The sequence below is a fragment of the Chelonoidis abingdonii genome, chromosome 1, assembly GCF_003597395.2.
Source record: "Chelonoidis abingdonii isolate Lonesome George chromosome 1, CheloAbing_2.0, whole genome shotgun sequence".
NCBI classification, from domain to species: domain Eukaryota; kingdom Metazoa; phylum Chordata; order Testudines; family Testudinidae; genus Chelonoidis; species Chelonoidis abingdonii.
The window spans coordinates 317,289,569-317,309,263 of NC_133769.1; the positions used below are offsets into that span (position 1 = coordinate 317,289,569).

General features: G+C 44.2%; 1 protein-coding gene across 1 annotated transcript in view; it reads right to left on the reverse strand.

Annotated features, from left to right (window-relative positions):
• Window positions 1-4,817: 4,817 nt before the first annotated feature.
• Window positions 4,818-19,695, reverse strand: part of CKAP2 (cytoskeleton associated protein 2) — a 35,938-nt gene continuing 21,060 nt past the window's right edge. The window contains exons 4-9 of the mRNA XM_032795170.2: window positions 14,480-15,342; window positions 13,025-13,223; window positions 12,362-12,529; window positions 9,048-9,120; window positions 6,651-6,990; window positions 4,818-5,790 (exon numbers count right to left, since the gene is read on the reverse strand). Of these exons, the coding sequence (XP_032651061.1) occupies window positions 5,538-5,790; window positions 6,651-6,990; window positions 9,048-9,120; window positions 12,362-12,529; window positions 13,025-13,223; window positions 14,480-15,342 (1,896 nt within the window). The 3' untranslated portion in view covers window positions 4,818-5,537. The remainder of the gene's footprint in view (window positions 5,791-6,650; window positions 6,991-9,047; window positions 9,121-12,361; window positions 12,530-13,024; window positions 13,224-14,479; window positions 15,343-19,695) is intronic.

The window sequence follows — 19,695 nt, forward strand, 5'->3', positions numbered from 1 at the left end:
TTGCTATGCTTCTGAGCTCGTGATGGAAGATTTTTGTAGGAAACTTTGAATTGTGCTGTGCATTTGCGCATGTGTAATCTTAGATAATAAAAGAGGCAGGTGAGCTCAGAAAAGCAGCTTTTGCCTCCTCGGATTTCTACAACTTGGTGTCAAGTCTTTCCTTCAGGAGGGCAACTCACAGTGGCCTCCAGTACCAGGGGCTCCGACTGGGCAGAGCGAGAATCCCTCAAGAAGCATACCATACTGATGGTATGCCCAAGAGGTCCAAAAGGACCATTGCAGAGGTCCCTGACCAAGATCCAGCCCCTCATCGTGCCATTGGCTAGCACTGTCTGCATCTTGGTCCTGGACATGGTAGCCACTTTCTGCCTGGGACGACCTCGAGTTGGGACGGGACGGCCAAGGTGGAGCCGAGCTTGTATGGGGGGTTGCCTTGTCATGTGGTACCACCCCGCGCCATGGAGATGGAGATTGGCCCAGTGGTCTCCAGCGGTACTGTGATCCTGACAGGGACCGGTGGTCATATCGGTGCCAGGAGGCAGATCTGGACCTTGACAAAGATCTATGGGCAGAACGATGCCGGGATTGATTCTGAGTAAATCAGCACCTGGACCGGCATCGGGATCGGTGCCGGGAGCTGGACCGATACCGACCGTACCGGGACAATGACCTTCGCGAGGATGGTGACCGGTGCCAGGGACTGTGAGTGAACGAGACCAGCGTCTGGATTGGGACCTGACTGGGATTGGGACTGGGATCGGTGCCATCCTGTCTCACTCTGCAACAGAGGATGCATCATGGAGAGCTTTCCTTTTGAGGGAACAGCCCATACCGGCAGCACCGAAGGTTGTGACGGTCTTGGCTTGGTGAGCGCAATCAGGTCGTGTGCCTGGAGTGGATGGCAACCCAAGCTCAACCACGGTATGCACCGGGGAGCTTACATGTACCGGACTTGACGGCCCTTGTGGCGCGAGTCAATGGTACCAATGTTGGTGCCTTTGCGGGACTGTCTGACACGGGACATGACTCCAAGGGAGGCACAGGTGGTGCCGGCAACTGCAAGGGAGCAGCAGGTTGTTTATGCTGCTTCTTCGGTCCCGGAGCCAGCGAGCGGCGCCGAACTGGTAGAGGTGCCGGAGATGTCTGGTGCCAGGAGTCTTTGCCAGTATCTGGACACAGTGATGACCATTCTGGTGCTGCAGGCGTGCTTCGAACCAATGAGGTTGGCACTGGGTCTCGGCACGGAGCCGAGGACATTAGGCTAAGTGCCACTTCCATAAGGAGCTGCTTCAAGCGAAAGTCCTGCTCCTTTTTAGTCCAAGGCTTGAATGCCTTACAAATGCAGCACTTATTGGCAGGGCCAGCTCTAGCAATTTCACTGCCCCAAACATGGCGGCACGCTGCAGGGGGCGCTCTGCTGCTCCTGCGGACCTCCCGCAGGCATTCCTGCGGAGGGTCTGATAGTCCCGCGGCTCCGGTGGAGCTGTCGCTGGCATGTCTGCGGGAGGTCCGGAGCCGCGGGACCAGCAGACCGTCCGCAGGCACGCATGCGGCGGGTCTACCGAAGCCGCGGGACCAGCGGACCATCCGCAGAAACGCCTGCGGCAGGTCCACTGAAGCCGCCTGCCGCCCTCCCATCAACCAGCAGAGCGCCCCCCGTGGCGTGCCGCCCCAAGCATGCGCTTGGCACGCTGTGGCCTGGAGCCGGCCCTGCTTATTGGATTGATGGGATTCCCCCAGACACTTTAAACAGGAGTTGTGGGGTCTTGCATAGGCATCAGTTTAAGGCAGGCTGAGCACGGTTTGAAACCCGGAGACCTAGGCATCAGCCTGGGTACCGGGAGAGAGGGAAGGGGAGGAGCCCCTTACCCCCAACTACTATTTATAATAAGAACAATAACTACCTTTAAAACTATAAACAAGTGCTACACTAGAAGCTAGGGAAGTGGAGTTCAGCTAAGCTGCGCTCCACAGTTCCAGTGACCGTCTCAGGCAGTAAGAAGGAACTGAGGGGGTGCTGGGTCAACTGGGGTATATATCTGGCGCCATAAGGGCGCCACTCCAGGGGGCACCTCAGCTGACCCACTGAGTGTTGCTAGGGTAAAAATCTTCCAACAATTGTGCACGTGGCATGCACACACCTAACTGGAATCAATACGAGCAAGTACTCAAAAAAGAATTGGAGAGAATATCCCATTGCTACCATGTGGAGCACCTAGCAGTCCAATGTTATTTGTGACCAAGCACAGTAGAAGTGGGAAAATTCAGGAAGCACGGGGAAGATCCAGGAAGGCGGCTGGTATGCCATCCTTGGACGCACCTTAAAAATCCTTATTTGTAACCTGACAATGGCTTGGTCAGGCTCTGTCCCAGCCCTGTAGGCAGATATGAAGGCTTGCGCCTGTTATTCCTACCCCTACAGCAGTAGGAGTCCTGCCTCAGCTGATACTACCACTGTTACTGGGGCTTAAAGTGTTTGTGCTGGGTGGCAGGCATGTGCATCCCCAGGGACTTCATAGTTGCCATCGAATTTTTAAGGCTATGCAGCCTAGAAGCAGGACTTGTTGCTGGCCACTTCTGGCAACAGCGCAGTCTGCAGTGCCAGGACTGGCAGGAAGCCTGCCTCTGTACCCCAGCTGCACCACTGACCAGGAGGCACCAGAGGTAAATCTGTGCCCTAACCCCCATCCCTGAGCCTGCCCCAACCCAGAACCCTTTCCTGTACCCCCAGTCCAGAGACCTGACCCCTCCCACAACCTAACTCCCTCATTCCCAGCCCCACCCCACAGCCCTCACCCCCACTCTCTGCCCTCATCCCCCAGTCTGTTGGGTCACGGGCATCAATTTTCTTGAAGTGCGTCCCCAGAAAAAAATAGTTTGAAAACCACTGCTCTATAATAACTAACTGTAACTACATAATACTATAAAATAATAAACCCAGAAGAACAAGTAACTAGGCTAAGGGAGCACTTGCGAAGCAAGTGAGACAGTTCCTATGCTACCACGGACAGTAAGAAGAAACTGAAGGGGAGCAGGTCATATATTGGCACTACTTCAAGGGGCTCCCTAGCCGACCTGACAGGAGCTAAGGGAAAAGGTTTCCAACAACAGTGCACACGGTGCGCGCACACCTGATCAAGTGCTTGTTCACATCAATTCCAAAGAAAAAACATAATACTGCAGATATCAGCCCCCCTCACGCTATCAGACTGAAAGTAGTTCATTTAAAAATAATCTAGGCAAGCAACATGTAAATGGAGATGCACCAACCACATTGGTTTGTGTATTAATCTACAGAAGACATAAGTGTAGTTTCTGCTAGAAATACATGAAGCCTCAGACATAAGTTTTTGTTTTGCTTCTTAATGTAGGAAATATTAAGAATGTGAGAAGTGTACTAGCCCAAGTACTATTTACTACAGGGATCAGCAACCTTTGGCACATGGCCCATCAGGGAAATCCACTGGCAGGCTGGGCTGGTTTGTTTACCTGCAGTGTCCAGGTTCGGCCAATTGCAACTCCCACTGGCCGCGGGTCACCATTCCAGGCCAATGGGGGCTGCAGGAAGCAGTGGCCAGCACATCCCTTGGCCCACACCACTTCCCGCAGCCCCAATTAGCCTGAAACCGTGAACCACAGCCAGTGGGAGCTGCAATCAGCCAAACCTGCAGATGCTGCATGTAAACAAACCGTCCCAGCCCACCAGTCCATTTCCCTGACAGGCCACATGCCAAAAGGTTGCCGATCCCAGATTTACTAGTTTCAGTTAAGTCAGTCTTAACTGCCTGATTTGAAGAGATTACAAGATTTCATGTTTGGACTGCTCCTATTTTATAGCTGATAATCACAAAGACCCAAGAAATTCACACCAGGGTGAGAATACCATATATTTTCTACAGTGGAAGAACAGTAGGGGTTACTGTGCTTTTATTGCTAGTCATATTTAGCTACACCTGCAAATCTTCTTAATGGAGATACAGCTTATTACCAGCAAAATTTTATTTTTAAAAGCAGTAGTTTATACAAGTTTCCCAAATAAAATAAAGGTACAGCAGCAAGAGGACTTGACTTGCATGACTGCACCTACACTGAGGCTTTTGGCAGCATAGCTACGTTGATTATGGAAGTGACGTTTTTCTCCACACTCCTAACCAATCTATATGCTAGCAAAACCTTATCTGTAAACCAGGCCTTAGAGTGAAGCAAGAGTGGATAGATACCTACCTAACATGGTTCTTCTAAAGTGTACTGCTTCCTCTTTGTGGAATTCCAGTATCGTCTTAAGGAATTAGTGGGCAGCTGGTATTTTCATTTCAATTCAGTTAGTACATGAGAGAACAGATACTATGCACTGCCCGCACAGCCAGAGGTGTGTGGAGAAGCTTGTACTGCTCTCTCTCTCTAACATGGAGAATTCTGTAGTGAAAAAGAGTAATTCAGCTCCATACTCATTAAATTCTGTTTCTCAGCTGAAGCTAGCAACAAGTGAACATACTTGTTAACTATTTGAGTTTATGATGTGGAAAGACTGTAAATGAACATTCAAAATGGTAGCTTGTAACTAATCATGCTGGCTATTAAGAGATCACTTTGCCCAATGTTTTTTTAAACTATGGGAGGAGGGAGGGAAGTAAGCAGATATGTATGCAAAATTCATTGGCTACCCTGAATTTGAAAGATACTGGTGACACCTCTTGGATTGAGGATATCTTCCAAGCATCAGCTGGGAAAAAAAAAAAAAAAAACGCCAGATCATTTTCTGCAATTCTAGTCCCCTGAATTTAAGATGTAAACAGTTAGTATAAATAAAGCAAATGTAACGCGAACTGTAAGTTTAATAGAAAGTCTTATGTTACAGATTGCTTAACACACGTTTAAAGTTTCAATAAACTAATCAAGGGGACTATTCAAGTGCTTTACTGGATCAGATTCTAAAATGGAAACTGCATGTAGTGGCTATTTTGAAGTTCACCATTTGCTCATAGAAAAAAAAATTAGAATTTGGTTTGTTTTCCAGTTCAGCCAATCTGTTACACATCAGCATATACCCCTCATTGATCATCATTTTTATGTTTTCTTTTAAGAGTAAGAACGTAAATTGTGTGAATTTTTAAACTATTTAGCTTATAATGGGGAGAGGAGGTCATCATGGCTAGACATCCATTACAAGGTTATTAGTATGTTAAATTCATTCCCTAATTAGTATTCAGTGCAACATTTAAACAAGACAAATATTTACAATGCAAAACAAACCAACACTACATATTTGCTACAAAGCTTAAGAAAAAAAACTTACGAAATAAAAAAGTGACAGTTTAAATATTTAAAGTTCTTCCTCAAATAAAACAGAAGTTTGCACTATACTTGATTCTGCAACTGCTGTACTCCAAAATAAGCCATATGGAATTTGCTTGAACCATCTTAAAACCTTGAAATTACTAAACCAGCTGTGTACATCTAAAACAGAATACACCAATTGCAAAACCAGGAATTAATCAAACTTAAGAGGATTTGTAAAGCCTTCCCCACTAAAGTTACTACTTTTCTTCCTCTTCCAGATGAGTAATGGGGTCTTGTAGTGCACTGTTCTGTCTGTAGATAAAGGCATTGTTTACAGCTCCGAGTTCTCCCAGCTGTTCAAGCGAAGAAACACAGGGATCATGATCCTTTAACATATTTGGTAACTTGCACAACTTCTCCTGAAGGCGACGAGAACGCCTCACAGGGGTCAAGAATTTTATATCTTTAACAGCAGAGTCATTTGCCTCACACTGCATCTTCTTCTTCATACTTAAGAGAAAAAAACACACACATTTGTGGATTAAAGATGCATATTGAGCCACGTTTAGTCTTACTGTCTTTCTATGGAAACACCTATGTGAAAAAGTCTGTCAGAGACCATATACAAACAGCAAGCCATGTTTCCTGCCTTAGCCCACTGTACCTTCCCATTTCCCCCGCACAGCAAGAGAAGATAATGACCATATGCAATGCCCCCAGAAGCTAAATCCAGAGCAATACGTTTTAAGCACAAAATTCATTTTGCCCAAGGATAGAGTTCTTTTCCACTACGTTTGCTAGTCAAGAGTTGCTCCAAGCAAAAAACACACACACATCCACCTGACTTTTTCCTAGATCCTCCAGAGTGTACAGCCTTCTATACCAGGCATGCAGCAATTCAGGTTCCAAACCTGGGCAGGATTTCCCATAAGTATATGATGTATTTTGGGTATCCTGAGCAAGGGAAGCTCTAATTTGTAGTGTTCAGGGTAAGGATCCTAGGCTCTTCAGTGTTAACTCCCCGAGGCAAAGAATTAAATTTTGTGACTAATAAGAGCCAATAAAAGGCGTGGAGACAATTTATATTTATGCCAAAAGAAAAGCCAAGACAGATGGCTCGTGTCAATTTGCAAGATTTGAGTTGTGACAGGCCTATAAAGAGACTTTCCTTTAGATGCAACGCTCTTCTCCACCCATTCACTCCAATGGTGAAAGGGGAAGCAGCCCTCAAAAGACTAGACTCTTGGAATTCCAGTTCCAACTAATGTAGGATGTTTGATGTATTGCAATTGTGATAGAAATACATATCACGGTTTCCCCAGACACTGTGAAAGTGCAGGAACTTCTAAAATTACCATAAGTGATCTTACCTTTCTAAGTATGGAGTTGTTGACAAATTGTATTTAATTAAATAAGACCCCTCCTTTTCTTTTTCAGGAGTCTTAAATTCTACGTTTGCATCTTTTATTGTATCTTCAGTATTGTAATTTTCAGACTTCTTAGTTTGTTCTTTGTACTTTGTTCTGTGCTTTTTACTTTCTTTAGGTAAGGTCTCTTGTCTTGACTTCAAGGATGAATCTGTTTCCTCTTTCTTGATCACTTCATTGCTAATCTCTTTATCATTCAAGTTGAGCTCTTTGAAGACTTCCTCTACATTCTCTACCGAAGAGTTAGCTTCTTTGCTGATAACCTCTTCCTTCACACATTCCTCTGAAAGTTACAAAGTTAGAAATAAGGACACAGTCATGATTAGTTGCAATTAAGAATCTAGTAACTAGCAGCAGAGTGTAAAACAAGATGCAAAAGTCAGTGGTTTCACCATGTTCTTCAGTAACCAGTAAGGGGTATCTTTGAAATTTTAGAGCTTCTGCACACCAAACCATTTTTACAACAATCTATTGCACAATAGTGTTTCATAGACCTTAGATTCACCTACATTGCTAAAACCACATTTTTCCCACAAGCAAGGTGAATGATCACAAACCACAATGGCCTAAATTTTCAAAGGCAAATTGTCATAAACAGATAGTAGAAGTTAATAGTACAGAAGTACTTTATATCTCTTGACTGTAAAGGGTTAACAAGTTCAGTAAGCCTGGCTGTCACCTGACCAGACGACCAATCAGGGGACAGGATACTTTCAAATCTGGAGGGAGGGAAGTTTTAGTGTGTGCTGTTAGTTTTTGGTTGTTGTTCACTCTGAGGGCTCAGAGGGACCAGATGTGCAGCCAGGTTTCTCTCCAATCTCTCCGATACAGGCTCTTACAAGTTCAGAATAGTGAGTACTAGGCAGATAAGGCAAGGTAGGCTTATGTTTGTTTTCTTTATTTGCAAATGTGTATTTGGCTAGGAGGAGTTCAAATGTGTATTTTGCTGAAAGGATTTTAATTTGTACTTGTATACTTAGGCTGGGAAGGTATTCCCAGTGTCTATAGCTGAAAGACCCTGTAACATATTCCATCTTAAATTTACAAAGAATTTTTACTGTATTTCTCTCTTTAAATAAAAGTTTCTTGTTTGAGAACCTGATTTTTTCTGTATTCTGGTGTGAGACCCCAGGGGATGGGGTCTGGATTCACCAGGGAATTGGTGGGGAGAAAGGAGGGAAGGGGGAGAGAAAGGCTAATTTCTCTGTGTTAGGATTACTGTCTCTCTCAGGGAGTCGAGGGGGGGGGGAAGGTGCATTTTCCTCTCTGTTTAAGATTCAAGGAGTTTGAATCACAGTGATCTTCCAGGGTAACCCAGGGAGGGGAAGCCTAGGAGAAGTAATGGTGGGGGAGAGGGTTTACTTTCCTTGTGGTAAGATCCCGAGGGTCTGGGTCTTGGGGGTCCTCGGACAAGGTTTTGGGGGGACCAGAGTGTACCAGGCACTGGAATTCCTGGTTGGTGGCAGCGCTACAGGTTCAAAGCTGGTAATTAAGCTTAGAGGAATTCATGCTGGTACCCCATCTTTTGGACGCTAAGGTTCAGAGTGGGGAATTATACCATGACACAAATAATTATTTGGAATGGTCAACTTGACATACTTGAAAGCAGCCTGATTTTCAGGTGGCAGGTATATAGTACTTTGAGGAAAACACCACCACACTAGGCACCTTTAATTGACCATACTGGATGATTCCTCAGCAGGAATTTGCAGGTGGTTGCTAATACCTTTGTGCCAATCAAGAGAATCTTCCCCAGTTACTGATTTTAGCCCCTAACGTTTTTGAAACATTTGAACCTCAGGCTGAAGAGGCTGGACATCACTGACAGTCAGTGAAGAAGAAAAATAGGGGGGGGGTGGGGGGGGATCTATATATGAATGAGATTCCCTGTCTGCCAGTATCACTTATCACTATTGGCAACATGCCAGCAGCTGAGGAGGAATCAGTAAGTTTTAATCAAACTCTGCATTATGTTTCAGACAACTTGAAGTTTAGACACTAAATAGATCAGCTTCCATACCTTATGACTGACAGAGTGCACCGTTTTTTAAAAAGTTGAATACAGTAGTTCTCAAACTTTTGTACTGGTGACCCCTTTCATATAGTAAGCCTCTGACTGTGACCCTCTTATAAATTAAAAAGACTTTTTTATACATTTAACACCATTATAAATACTGGATGCACAGCAGGGTTTGCTTTGTGATCACCCCTCACCCACCCACACACATACACGTAATAACCTCGCAACCTCGAGGGGTCCCAACTCCCAGTTTGAGAATCCCTGGTTTAACATTTTATTCACCGAGTCACATAACTGAAAGAAAGAGTATTCAATCTTACCAACAACTGACTTTAGAAGATTTTCAGTATTCTTCATAATATCTGCTACTGTGTGTCGTAACTCATCCTTAGGCTGGAAGAAAAGTTGCTTCCCTTAATGGCCCATAAAGTCAGCTCTGAGACTTATTTTTATAGTCCCTACTTAGTTATTCTAGAGTTTAAATGTGGAAATAGAACTTAAAGTGATGCAGTGTGCATCACTTTAAGTTATATTATGAACATTACAATTGGTTAACTGTATTGTAAACAGACTTAGAAAGATTAGAGTTTTATTGGTAAATGTTGATTTCAATGTGTGCTTGCACACACAGATCCAAAATGATGAAACATTTTTCCATCATCAGTCACAACCAAAACTTATAAATAGACAAAGTCAGAAACATGCTGGTTGAGAACTTAGTTTGATTTAAGGATATTTAGTGTATGTATTTTGATATGCGACATTGACAATTTGTATTTTTAAACAATTACAAAGCTTTAAAATTTTTCAATCTCAGCATCCATGGTCATTAAATAATTCTCCCCGCAATTTCCTGCAACCTGAAAATTTAAACCCAAAACAAAACCAAGAACTGAAAATTTAAGTGAAAAACTGAAAAAATGCTTAAACATTGAGATTAGCCATCAAAATTGTACAAACATCAAATTCTGCTAAGACTAATTATAAATCCTTATGTTAATGCAGTTTGAACATGAGTCAAAGTGTGCAAGCAAGGACTGCAACAAACTTTGCCAGACTGCATATGATTCATCCTGTACAATGTGGTAGCATTACTGTTCCTACTGGAACCTGAGTTTTTGCATACAAAGTATTGTGTTTCTTTTGCAACCTTAATGCTAGCTAATCCTATAAATAAAAAGGTAACAAGAACATCTAAGTAACATTAGAAGTTAGAGACAAGGTGGGTGAGGTAAAATTGTTATTGGAACAACTTCAGCTGGTGAGAGAGAGAGAAGCTTTTGAGCTACACACAGTGCTCTTTGGGTCTTCTGTGTCCCAGCTAAATACAAGATCAATCCGATAGATATTCTAAGGCAGTGGTTTTCAAACCGTGGGTCATGACCCAGAAGTGAGTCATGAAATGGAAGGGACTGGGTTGCGGTGGCTCTGGTCAGCGTCAGTGGTGCTGCCTGGCTACGGCAGGCTAGTCCCTACATCGTGTTGCATCCCGGCAGCAGCCAGCATCAGGTCCCACCACTCCTAGGAACTGTACCTGCTGCTGGCTGCTTCTGGGGCGCAGCGCAGTCTGTGGTGCCAGGACTGGCAGGAAGCCTGCCTCTGCACCCTGGCTGCGCCACTGACCAGAAGCCGCCGGAGGTAAGCCCACACCCCAACCCCCTGCCCCAGCCCTGACACCCCACCACCCAGAGCCCCATCCTGCACCCCAAACCCCTCATCCCCAGCTCCACTAGGTAGCAGACATCAATTTTCTTCAACTGGGTAGCCAGGAAAAAAAACAAAAAACATACATTTGAAAACCACTGTTCTAAGGGATCTTTCAAGGTGAAGTGGCCTGTAAACACTCCTGTAGTCATATGACAAAAGGGAGGGCTAGTGTGTTACAAATTGTTGTAATGAGCCATAAAACCAGTGTCTTTATTAAGACCGTTATTTTTAGTGTCTAGCAAAGTTATGAATTTAAGCTCCCAGGTTCATATTTGGAATCCACTAACCCCCTCCCCCATTGTCACATGACTACAGGGGCCTTAGCAGGCCATTTCACATTAAATGGTCCCTTCACACAGTGGTTCTCAACCTTTTTTTCATTTGCAAACCCCTAAAATGAGGGTGCAGATCTCTTTGGAAATCTACTGTCTGTATATATAGCTGAATTCTGTTCAGTCAGTTTTCAGTCTAAATCTTTTGCAGCCTATGTCGAAGGCACAAGTCCCCAAAGTGTGGGGTGCACCCCCCCAGGAGCCTTCAGGGGGGCTTGGCGAGTCTGGGCCAGCCCCCATGGGGGGTAGGGAGGGAGCACCACCCCACCTCTCCCAGCCACAGCCTCAGTTCCCATCCTTGTGTTTGCTCCCACCTGCAGCCTCGGCATGGCTCTACTGCCAGCCCTCACTGAGACCCAGTTGCAGCTTCGCTTCTGCCATCACCCCCAACGTTGGCCCCTAGCCACGGCTCAGTCACCAGACCCATCCCTGCAACCCCAGCTTCAGCCCCCCTACCCTGTCCATGCCACCCCCACCCACCCTCCACTCTGGGAGGAAGAAGGCGGGGCGCAGCCCTCAAAAGTTTGGGGACCACTGATTTAAGCGGTAGAGAACCATAGGCTGAGAACCATAAGTAGTTAGCACTTATTCTATCTGTTTGATCTTGTATTTAGCTGTGACTCTGAGTACCCTTCCCAGCCCTGAAGAAGACCTCTGTGTAGCTTGAAAGCTTGTCTCTCTCACCCACTGAAGTTGGTTCAATAAAAAATATATTACTTCACCCACCTTGTCTCTCTAATATCCTGGGATCAACACAGCTACAACAATATTGCATATATTAGAAGTTATACTTTTTCATCATTTTTCCTAGAAGTAATGTTGATGCTCATTTCTCTCCCCTTCAAAGTAATAGTTGCTCTTTACTGAAGTTGCAGCATAAATGCAAAGAGATTCATAATTGGAACAAGGTTATAAAGCTTGTATGTTTAATTAACTCAATGTAAGTGAGCTGAGCCACCCTTTTTTACTAGAAGCAGCCAGTGTTAATATATAGAACAGGGATTGGCAACCTTTGGCACACGACTTCCCAGGGTAAGCACCCTGGTGGGCTGGACCGGTTTGTTTACCTATCATGTCCACAGGTTCGGCCGATCGCCGCTCCCACTGGCCGCAGTTCGCCGCTCCAAACCAATGGGGGCTGCGGGAAGCAGCGCAGGCTGACGGATGTGCTGGCCGCTGCTTCCCACCACCCCCATTGGCCTGGGACGGTGACCCACAGCCAGTGGAGCCATGATCGGCCAAACCTGTGGACACGGCAGGTAAACAAACAAACCCAGCCCACCAGGGGGCTTACCCTGGCGAGCCGCATGCCAAAGATTGCCGATCCCCGATATAGAACAGGGTTAGTCTATTTTTTGTCAAGATCCAAATTTCTTCGTCAAGGTATAGTCAAGGTCCAAACTCCAGAGAAAATGATTTTTATAAACATTGATAAAAAATAAAAAGATTTTGGGGTCCATTAAAAAGCATCTTATGTTCTGGATTTGGCCCATGGTCAGCCTATTGGCCTCCGACGTAGAAGTTCTTCTGCATGCACCGGTTTTTACATCCATCACTCCTTTTCACTGCAAAATCCCTAAGGTTCCGCTTCTCACCTGTGCTCCGGCCAGAATAGCCTCCTCATAAACAGCAATGATCTTTTCAATTGGGCCCAGCTGTTCAAGACGCATGCGACACACCCAGTATTTTGCAAGTTTTTTCGCATCTGGAACACTCTGAATCAGCTTTTCCAGCATTGCACGTACTTCATCCCCAGGAAAACCCTAATATTTACATAAAATGACAGGAAGACTGAATCCTAATAAACATATTCCAAGATAGTGACTATACAGTTGTTACTGAAAACTTGTATTTGCTTCTGTTTTTTCTAGTGACCCTGAATAAATTGGCAGTAATGAAAAATATCTACATTCACCTAGTCTTCAGAATGAAATTGTCTGTACAGAGTGTTAGGAAATAGGAGATAATTTTTCTTCTCCAAGTTCTAAAAGTGTCACTTTTTCGGTAACTTTTGTAAAATGGTTCAATAAAATTAATGAAGTAACAAGTGGACTATGGAATTACTTCCTTTCATTTGATACTGGGTACCACATAAAAGTCAATTCTAGTGTGCATCTTGCTTCCTAAATCAGGTGGTTGGTTACTTGGGGCTGAATCACACAAGCCCTCAGAGCATGAAATTATTACTGAAGTCAATGGGACTTCCATGCACTATGGGCATACAGGATCACGATGTTAGTATACAACAAAATAAATACCTGTTCTGTTAAATGTAGACATTCCACAAGAGTTTTGTTGACATTTTCGCTGAATAATCTTTGCTCATCCTCTTCTACTATGGTAACCCAGAAAGACTCAACTGGTTCTTTTGGAATTTCTTGTGATGTATCTCTCTCAGTAGATGATGGCCTCCTTATCACTTTTCCTCTGGTTGCCTTCCATTCAGCCAGACGAATTCTGCATTTAAGTAAATTGGTGTATTAGCATCTGTTGTAGAACTAAGATTAGGACCGGTCAACATAAGTCACATAAAACATACTTTGAAGGTAGATGAGGAAAGTCCTTAGAGAATTCTTAATTATCACCTCTCTCAAATCATCAAGCCATGCGGATATCACCTATGCCTGGATGGAAGCCTTTGAAACCTTGATGCTACTACTTACATCTGCTAGAGATGTTTATGATCAGCAAGTTGAGACACTTCTATCTTCTCTTGTCCAACACCAGCAAAAAATTGAGGGCACAAAAACAAAAACCCACCACCAACCCTGCTTTCCCTACATAGTGCAGAGAACTGCTTCTAAGCTACTGGGATGGCCCCATAAGTTTAGAGAACAAAAATTTGAACTGAGTTTATACTTATGAGAAGCACTAGACTGAGTCCTAAAGACAGAATCCCTTTATCCACAGAATAGGCAGAACATAGGGTATGGAAGTGCAAGCACCCTACCATAGCAGGCCTGGGTCCTATTCCAAAAGAGCCATTTCTTAAGAGTATACGTCAGATTCTATCCCCATTTGAATCCTTTGGCTTCATGCTGAAAATGCCAATTATTGCTAAATTACAGGTGTCTACTGGGATAACTGCACCAAGAATACCAATTCATTTCATATGGGCCACCAGCCATAAGCTGGTAACAACTTCTCTAATTATCTAGACTGGATTCTGATCTCTGATCTAGAGCTGAAAAACACTATTCTATTAGTGAATGAAGCAATCTAGTTCTCCTCCCCTATTACACAGTTTCTAATGGATATTACATTCTACGTACATCATGCACTAACCTATCTTTTCTAAGTTGCTGTTTGTCTGTGGTTTGATTACATGTACACCAGCATCAGGTTTGCCAAGGCCAATACAACACTAGGCGTCCTGAAACACTGGAGATGTGTTTCTCTGATGCTGCAGAAACTACAACGAAGCAGGACAAGTTGAGAGCCTAAAATGCAATATCTGAATTCTACTCCTCAGTTTTAAATCTTGGTTTCTTTAGAGTCTGATGGCTTTCAACCAGAAAAAGGTAGTTTGCAGTTCTGAACACAAAAATTTCCCATATATAAACTTACTAGTGGACCTAAAAGCAATATGAGCACATCCACTCACAGCTGAAACAAGCCTATTGAGATCCATTTGGGGGGCAGAGCAGGAGAGAGTCACCTTTAAAAAAAAAACAAAAAAAAACCAGACCACAGAATTTGATTAATCCAGTTACCTTCTCTCTTCTGTTGACTCTTTTGGCAGAACATATTTTCTGTTGCCAGCTTTTGATTCCTGAGTGGCCTTAGTACCACAGGTTACAGAAACAGACTTTGCTGAAGTTCCTAATCTGACATTTCTGAGTGGAACCTCAGTTCTCTTTGACCCAGGCACAGAAGGGGGCTTAGCATTGTGAAGAGCTGTCTTTAATGATGGTGGCCCACTTCTATCAGGCTTTTTTTGGACTGTCATATTATTTACAGACACACTTGTGACTATTTGTTTCTCCTTGTTCTGGATGGACTTTGAGTGGGTGCTATGAGAAGATCTAACAGGTGGTCTCTTCTGAAAGGGGGTGGCATGTATAGGTTTAGCAGCACTAGCCAAATTTGTAGCTCTAATATTATTGATGACTGCCTTATTGCTGCTGGTGGATGATGGTCTCACTGCTGGTTTGGTGGCAGGAGCTACAGGTTTCTTGTTTGCTAAAGAACTCTTTGCATCCTCCTTTTCTAGTGTTTTTCGGAAGGAGTTTATCTTTGATGGGATAACCTTGCCACAATATGAGCCAGGCACGTGTTTCTTTGGCAGGCTGGCATCAGAGTTCTGCTTGTCTGCAATCAGTTGCTTTTCTTTGATGTTTCTTTTGTGCAGGAAGGACTGGCTAAATGACACACGATACGTTTTTATTTCAACAGCTTCATCTTTGGAAGTGTTAATAGCTGAACTAAAATCTTCAGGACTGCAATTTGTTCCTACAGTTGAGTTTGTCAATATGGTAGTGGTTTTCAAGGTTTCATCCTTTGAAGAAGCAGTGCTTTTTTTCAGAGTGTTGTTTGATTGAGTCCATGGAGGTCTATTAGCATTTTCTTTATCTTCCTGAAATTGGAAATAACATGAAAAATATTAAAAATGTATAACATATGGCAATAATGTAAGCTGCTGAAATGAAATGCAGAAGCCTTCCAATCAGTGGTAGGCTTATAAGACTTTGGGGGAAATTAATACTGAAAGTTGGCCTTGAAGAAAATGGGGATGCATCCCACCTACAAGGGAGTCAAACAAGGGGAATATGAACTGTTATTTCTACTTGCCACTGCAAAATCTTCAACCAAGCACTGAACAAGAATGAGAGGCAACTGTCTCTAGAATCTAAACCAGTGGTTCTCAACCAGGGTGAGACACACTATGCCTCGGGGGAGTGCCCTGTAACCCACATATTCATTGTTTATATACAATTGTGATATTTTATATAAAGCATGCCATGTGAGGTATCAGGGGAAAGGTTATGATCGGCTGAAAGCCATGGTTCTATCTAAATATGTATATCATTAGTGCATATGAAGTTATGAAATTGCGTTGAATGGTTGTCACTAAAACATGCTGAGAGTTGGGGAATTGCCCAGACATTATATCCCTAGAGACAAGGACAAGGGAGCTAACCAACGCCCAAGTGAGTGTCAAACAACCATTGTCCAGCAAGGAAGCTACAACGCAATGACTCACTTGCACAAGCCACACCAGAGGAATTGCTCAATCTTGCCTGGTGACTCAGCAATGCCCATCAGATATGCCTGGACTTGTGTTCTCCAAGTGCATGGACTGAGTATAAAACAGAATACAGTGGTCTCATGCTTGGTCTTTTCTCCTCACCTCACCTATGGTGCAAGCAACAAGAACATCCAGAAGACTCCCAACAGAGAAGACTGGCCCTGTGTACTTTGAACCGCAATGTCCAGTGAGGTAAGGAAAACTGCTTAACCTCGAACGTTGTCCAGTCTAATAGGGTTGAGAGTTTAGACTGCATGCTTATTTATATATATTTATTTTATTTTTATTTTGGTAACTAGCTGACTTTTTGCCCATCACTTAAAATCTATCTTTTGTAGTCAAACTTGTTTTACTGTTTATCTTTACCAGTGAGTTTGCCTGAAGTGTTTGGTAAATCTACTCAGGTTCACAAAGGCTGGTGTATATCAACTTTCTATTGATGAAGTGGTGAACCAATTAATAAACTTGCACTGCTTGTCTTGAGCAAAGCAAGATGGTATATTCCTGAGGTACAAGGCTAGGAGCTGGAGGGGGATTTGGCTGGTGCCTTTCTCCATGTGATTCATGAGTGGGCTCTGGGAGCATTCATGCAATCAAGCTAGGTGGAGGGGGCTGCACATGCAGTTGTTCTGAGTGATAACAGCGCCTGGAGGGGGTTGCTGCTTGTCACGAGCAAAGCACTGAGAGAGAAAGCCCAGGCTGGAGAGTTTCGAGGGCACAGGGGTCCCAGTCCCAGGCTGCATCCCAGGGATCCCACCACAGAGGGGCACATGTACTCCGGGCATACAAAGAGTTCTTCCAGGGGGTACATCAACTCATCTAGATATTTGCCTAGTTTTACAACAGACTACATAAAAAGCATTAGCAAATCCAGCACAAACTAAATTTCATACAGACAATAGATTTCCTTATACTGCTTTCTATATATTATACACTGAAACATAAGTACAATATTTACATTCCAATTGATTTATTTTATAATTATACGGTAAAAATGAGAAAGCAAGCAATTTTTCAGTAATAGTGTTCTGTGACACTTTTGTATTTGTAGGTCTGATTTTGTAAGCAAGTAGTTTTTAAGTGAGGTGAAACTTGGGGATACACAAGACAAATCAGACTCCTGAAAGGGGTACAGTAGTCTGGGAAGGTTGAGAGCCAGTGGTCTGGAGTAATTCTGTCAAAGATACCGCCTGCAGGTCAGATTCAGACTTGCAGAATCTAACTTTTGATTCTTAAAAAAAAAAAAAAAAAAAAATTTCTAGCCCATAGAACTGTAGAGATTGCCTTCCAGACAACGTTAATTCTGGTAGAATTCTGCACGAATAAAAATTCTGCAACAAACAATTAGAAATGTTGCGCACAGTATTTTAAAATTCTGCATATTGTCAAAACACCACAATATAATCATACTAGTTTCAATTATTTTTGGTCATTTATTTCAAAATACCTGTCAGCAAATATGTCTGTAACAACACAAACAAAAAAGATTCAGGAAATGTTTTTTGACAAATAGATTCCTTACTAGGCGTATTACAAACCGCTTAGTCAGCGGCAAACAGCAGAGGCTGACAGAGTTCACCAGGGATCTGTCTGAGAGGAGGTACACTAAGTGCTGCAGTAGGGAGGCTGTGTTGGTGGGCCTTGAGTGGGCCTGACTGTTATAAAAAGGCAGTCAGCAGCAAACCAGCTGAGCAGCGAACAGCGGAGGCTAACAGAGGAAGTTTGCCTAGGGAGATCCCACTGAGGCTTTCATCTTGCAGGCTTCTATGAGTTGCTGCAACAGCTGAGGAAGCTCTTAGAAGGAAGAAATTATGGAAGGTGAGTGTTCAGCTGTTGTAACTTGCACAGGTTGTGCCATGTCTGTCTTTCTTCCACAGGACAGAAGCGACTTTGTCTGTACAAAGTGCGAGCTGGTCTCCATATTGGAAGAGAAGGTTCAAGGTCTGGAGCGACAAGCATCAACCCTGCATTGCGTAAAAATGAAGATTTCCTAGACAGACATCAGGATAGGCTTCTAAGGGCACAACGTTCTGAAGAATCGGAGCAGGCTGTGCAGAGGGGACAGAAGGACAATGAAGAAATTTGGCAGCATATGACCTGCAGAAGAAAAAGGAGGAGCATCCATGTACCAGCAATGGAGATACAGGTGAGCAACCGTTTTCATGTTCTCTCCACAGGTACTAATGCAGAGAATGGACTAGGATCCATCTAATGGAAGGGAGCAGAAGGAGACTCCACCGATTGGAAGGCATAAGATGCACTGTCCTAGGGATAGGGGTTCCATAACCACCGCTCCCAAGAGAAGGAGGTGGGTGGTGGGGGTCGGGGATTCCCTCCTTGGGGACTGAGTCATCTATCTGCCACCCCGACTGAGAAAACCGAGAGGTCTGCTACTTGCCAGGAGCTAGGATTCACGATATGACGGAGAGACTGCCAAGACTCATCAAGCCCTCGGATCGCTACCCCTTCCTGCTTCTCCACGTGGGCAATGATACTGCTAAGAATGATCTTGAGCGGATCACTGCAGTCTACATGGCTCTGGGAAGAAGGATAAAGGAGTTTGAGGTGCAAGTGGTGTTCTCGCCCATCCTCCCTGTGCAGGGAAAAGGCCTGGGTAGAGACCGTCTAATTGTAGAAGTCAACAAACAGCTACGCAGGTGGTGTCGGAGAGAAGGCTTTGGATTCTTTGACCATGCGATGGTGTTCCAAGGAGGAGTGCTAGGCAGAGACGGGCTCCACCTAACAAAGAGAGGGAAGAGCATCTTTCCAAGCAGGCTGGCTAGCCTAGTGAGGAGGGCTTTAAACTAGGTTCACTGGGGGAAGGCGACCAAAGCCCTGAGGTAAGTGGGGAAAATGGAATATCAGGAGGGAGCACGAGCAGGAGAGTGCAAGAGGGGAGGACTCCTGTCTCAGACTGAGCAAGCAGGAGCATCAGCGAGTTATCTTAGTGTCTATGCACAAACGCAAGAAGCCTGGGAAACAAGCAGGGAGAACTGAAAGTCCTGTCACAGTCAAGACTTGGTGAGATAACTCACATGACTGGAATACTGTCATGGATGGAAAAGATTGGGAAGTCTCACTGTATGTAAGAGAGGAGTATGACTGCTCAGAGCTCCAGTATGAAACTGCAGAAAAACCTGAGAGTCTCTGGATTAAGTTTAGAAGTGTGAGAAACAAGGGTGATGTCATGGTGGGAGTCTTCTATAGACTACTAGATCAGGGGGAAAGAAGTGGACGAGGCTTTCTACCGACAACTAGCAGAAGTTACTAGATCGCAGGCACTGGTTCTCATGGGAGACTTTAATCACCATTATATCTGCTGGGAAAGCAATACAGCAGTGCACAGACAATCCATGAAGTTTTTGGAAAGTGTAGGGGACAATTTCCTAGTGAAAGTGCTGGAGGAACCAACTAGGGGCAGAGCTCTTCTAGACCTGCTGCTCACAAACCAGGAAGAATTAGTAGGGGAAGCAGAAGTGGATGGGAACCTGGGAAGCAGTGACCATGAGATGGTAGATTTCAGGATCCTGACACAAGGAAGAAAGGAGAGCAGCAGAATACAGACCCTGGACTTCAGAAAAGCAGACTTTGACTCCCTCAGAGAACTGATGGGCAGGATCCCCTGGGAGAATAACATGAGGGGGAAAGGAGTCCAGGAGAGCTGGCTGTATTTTAAAGAAT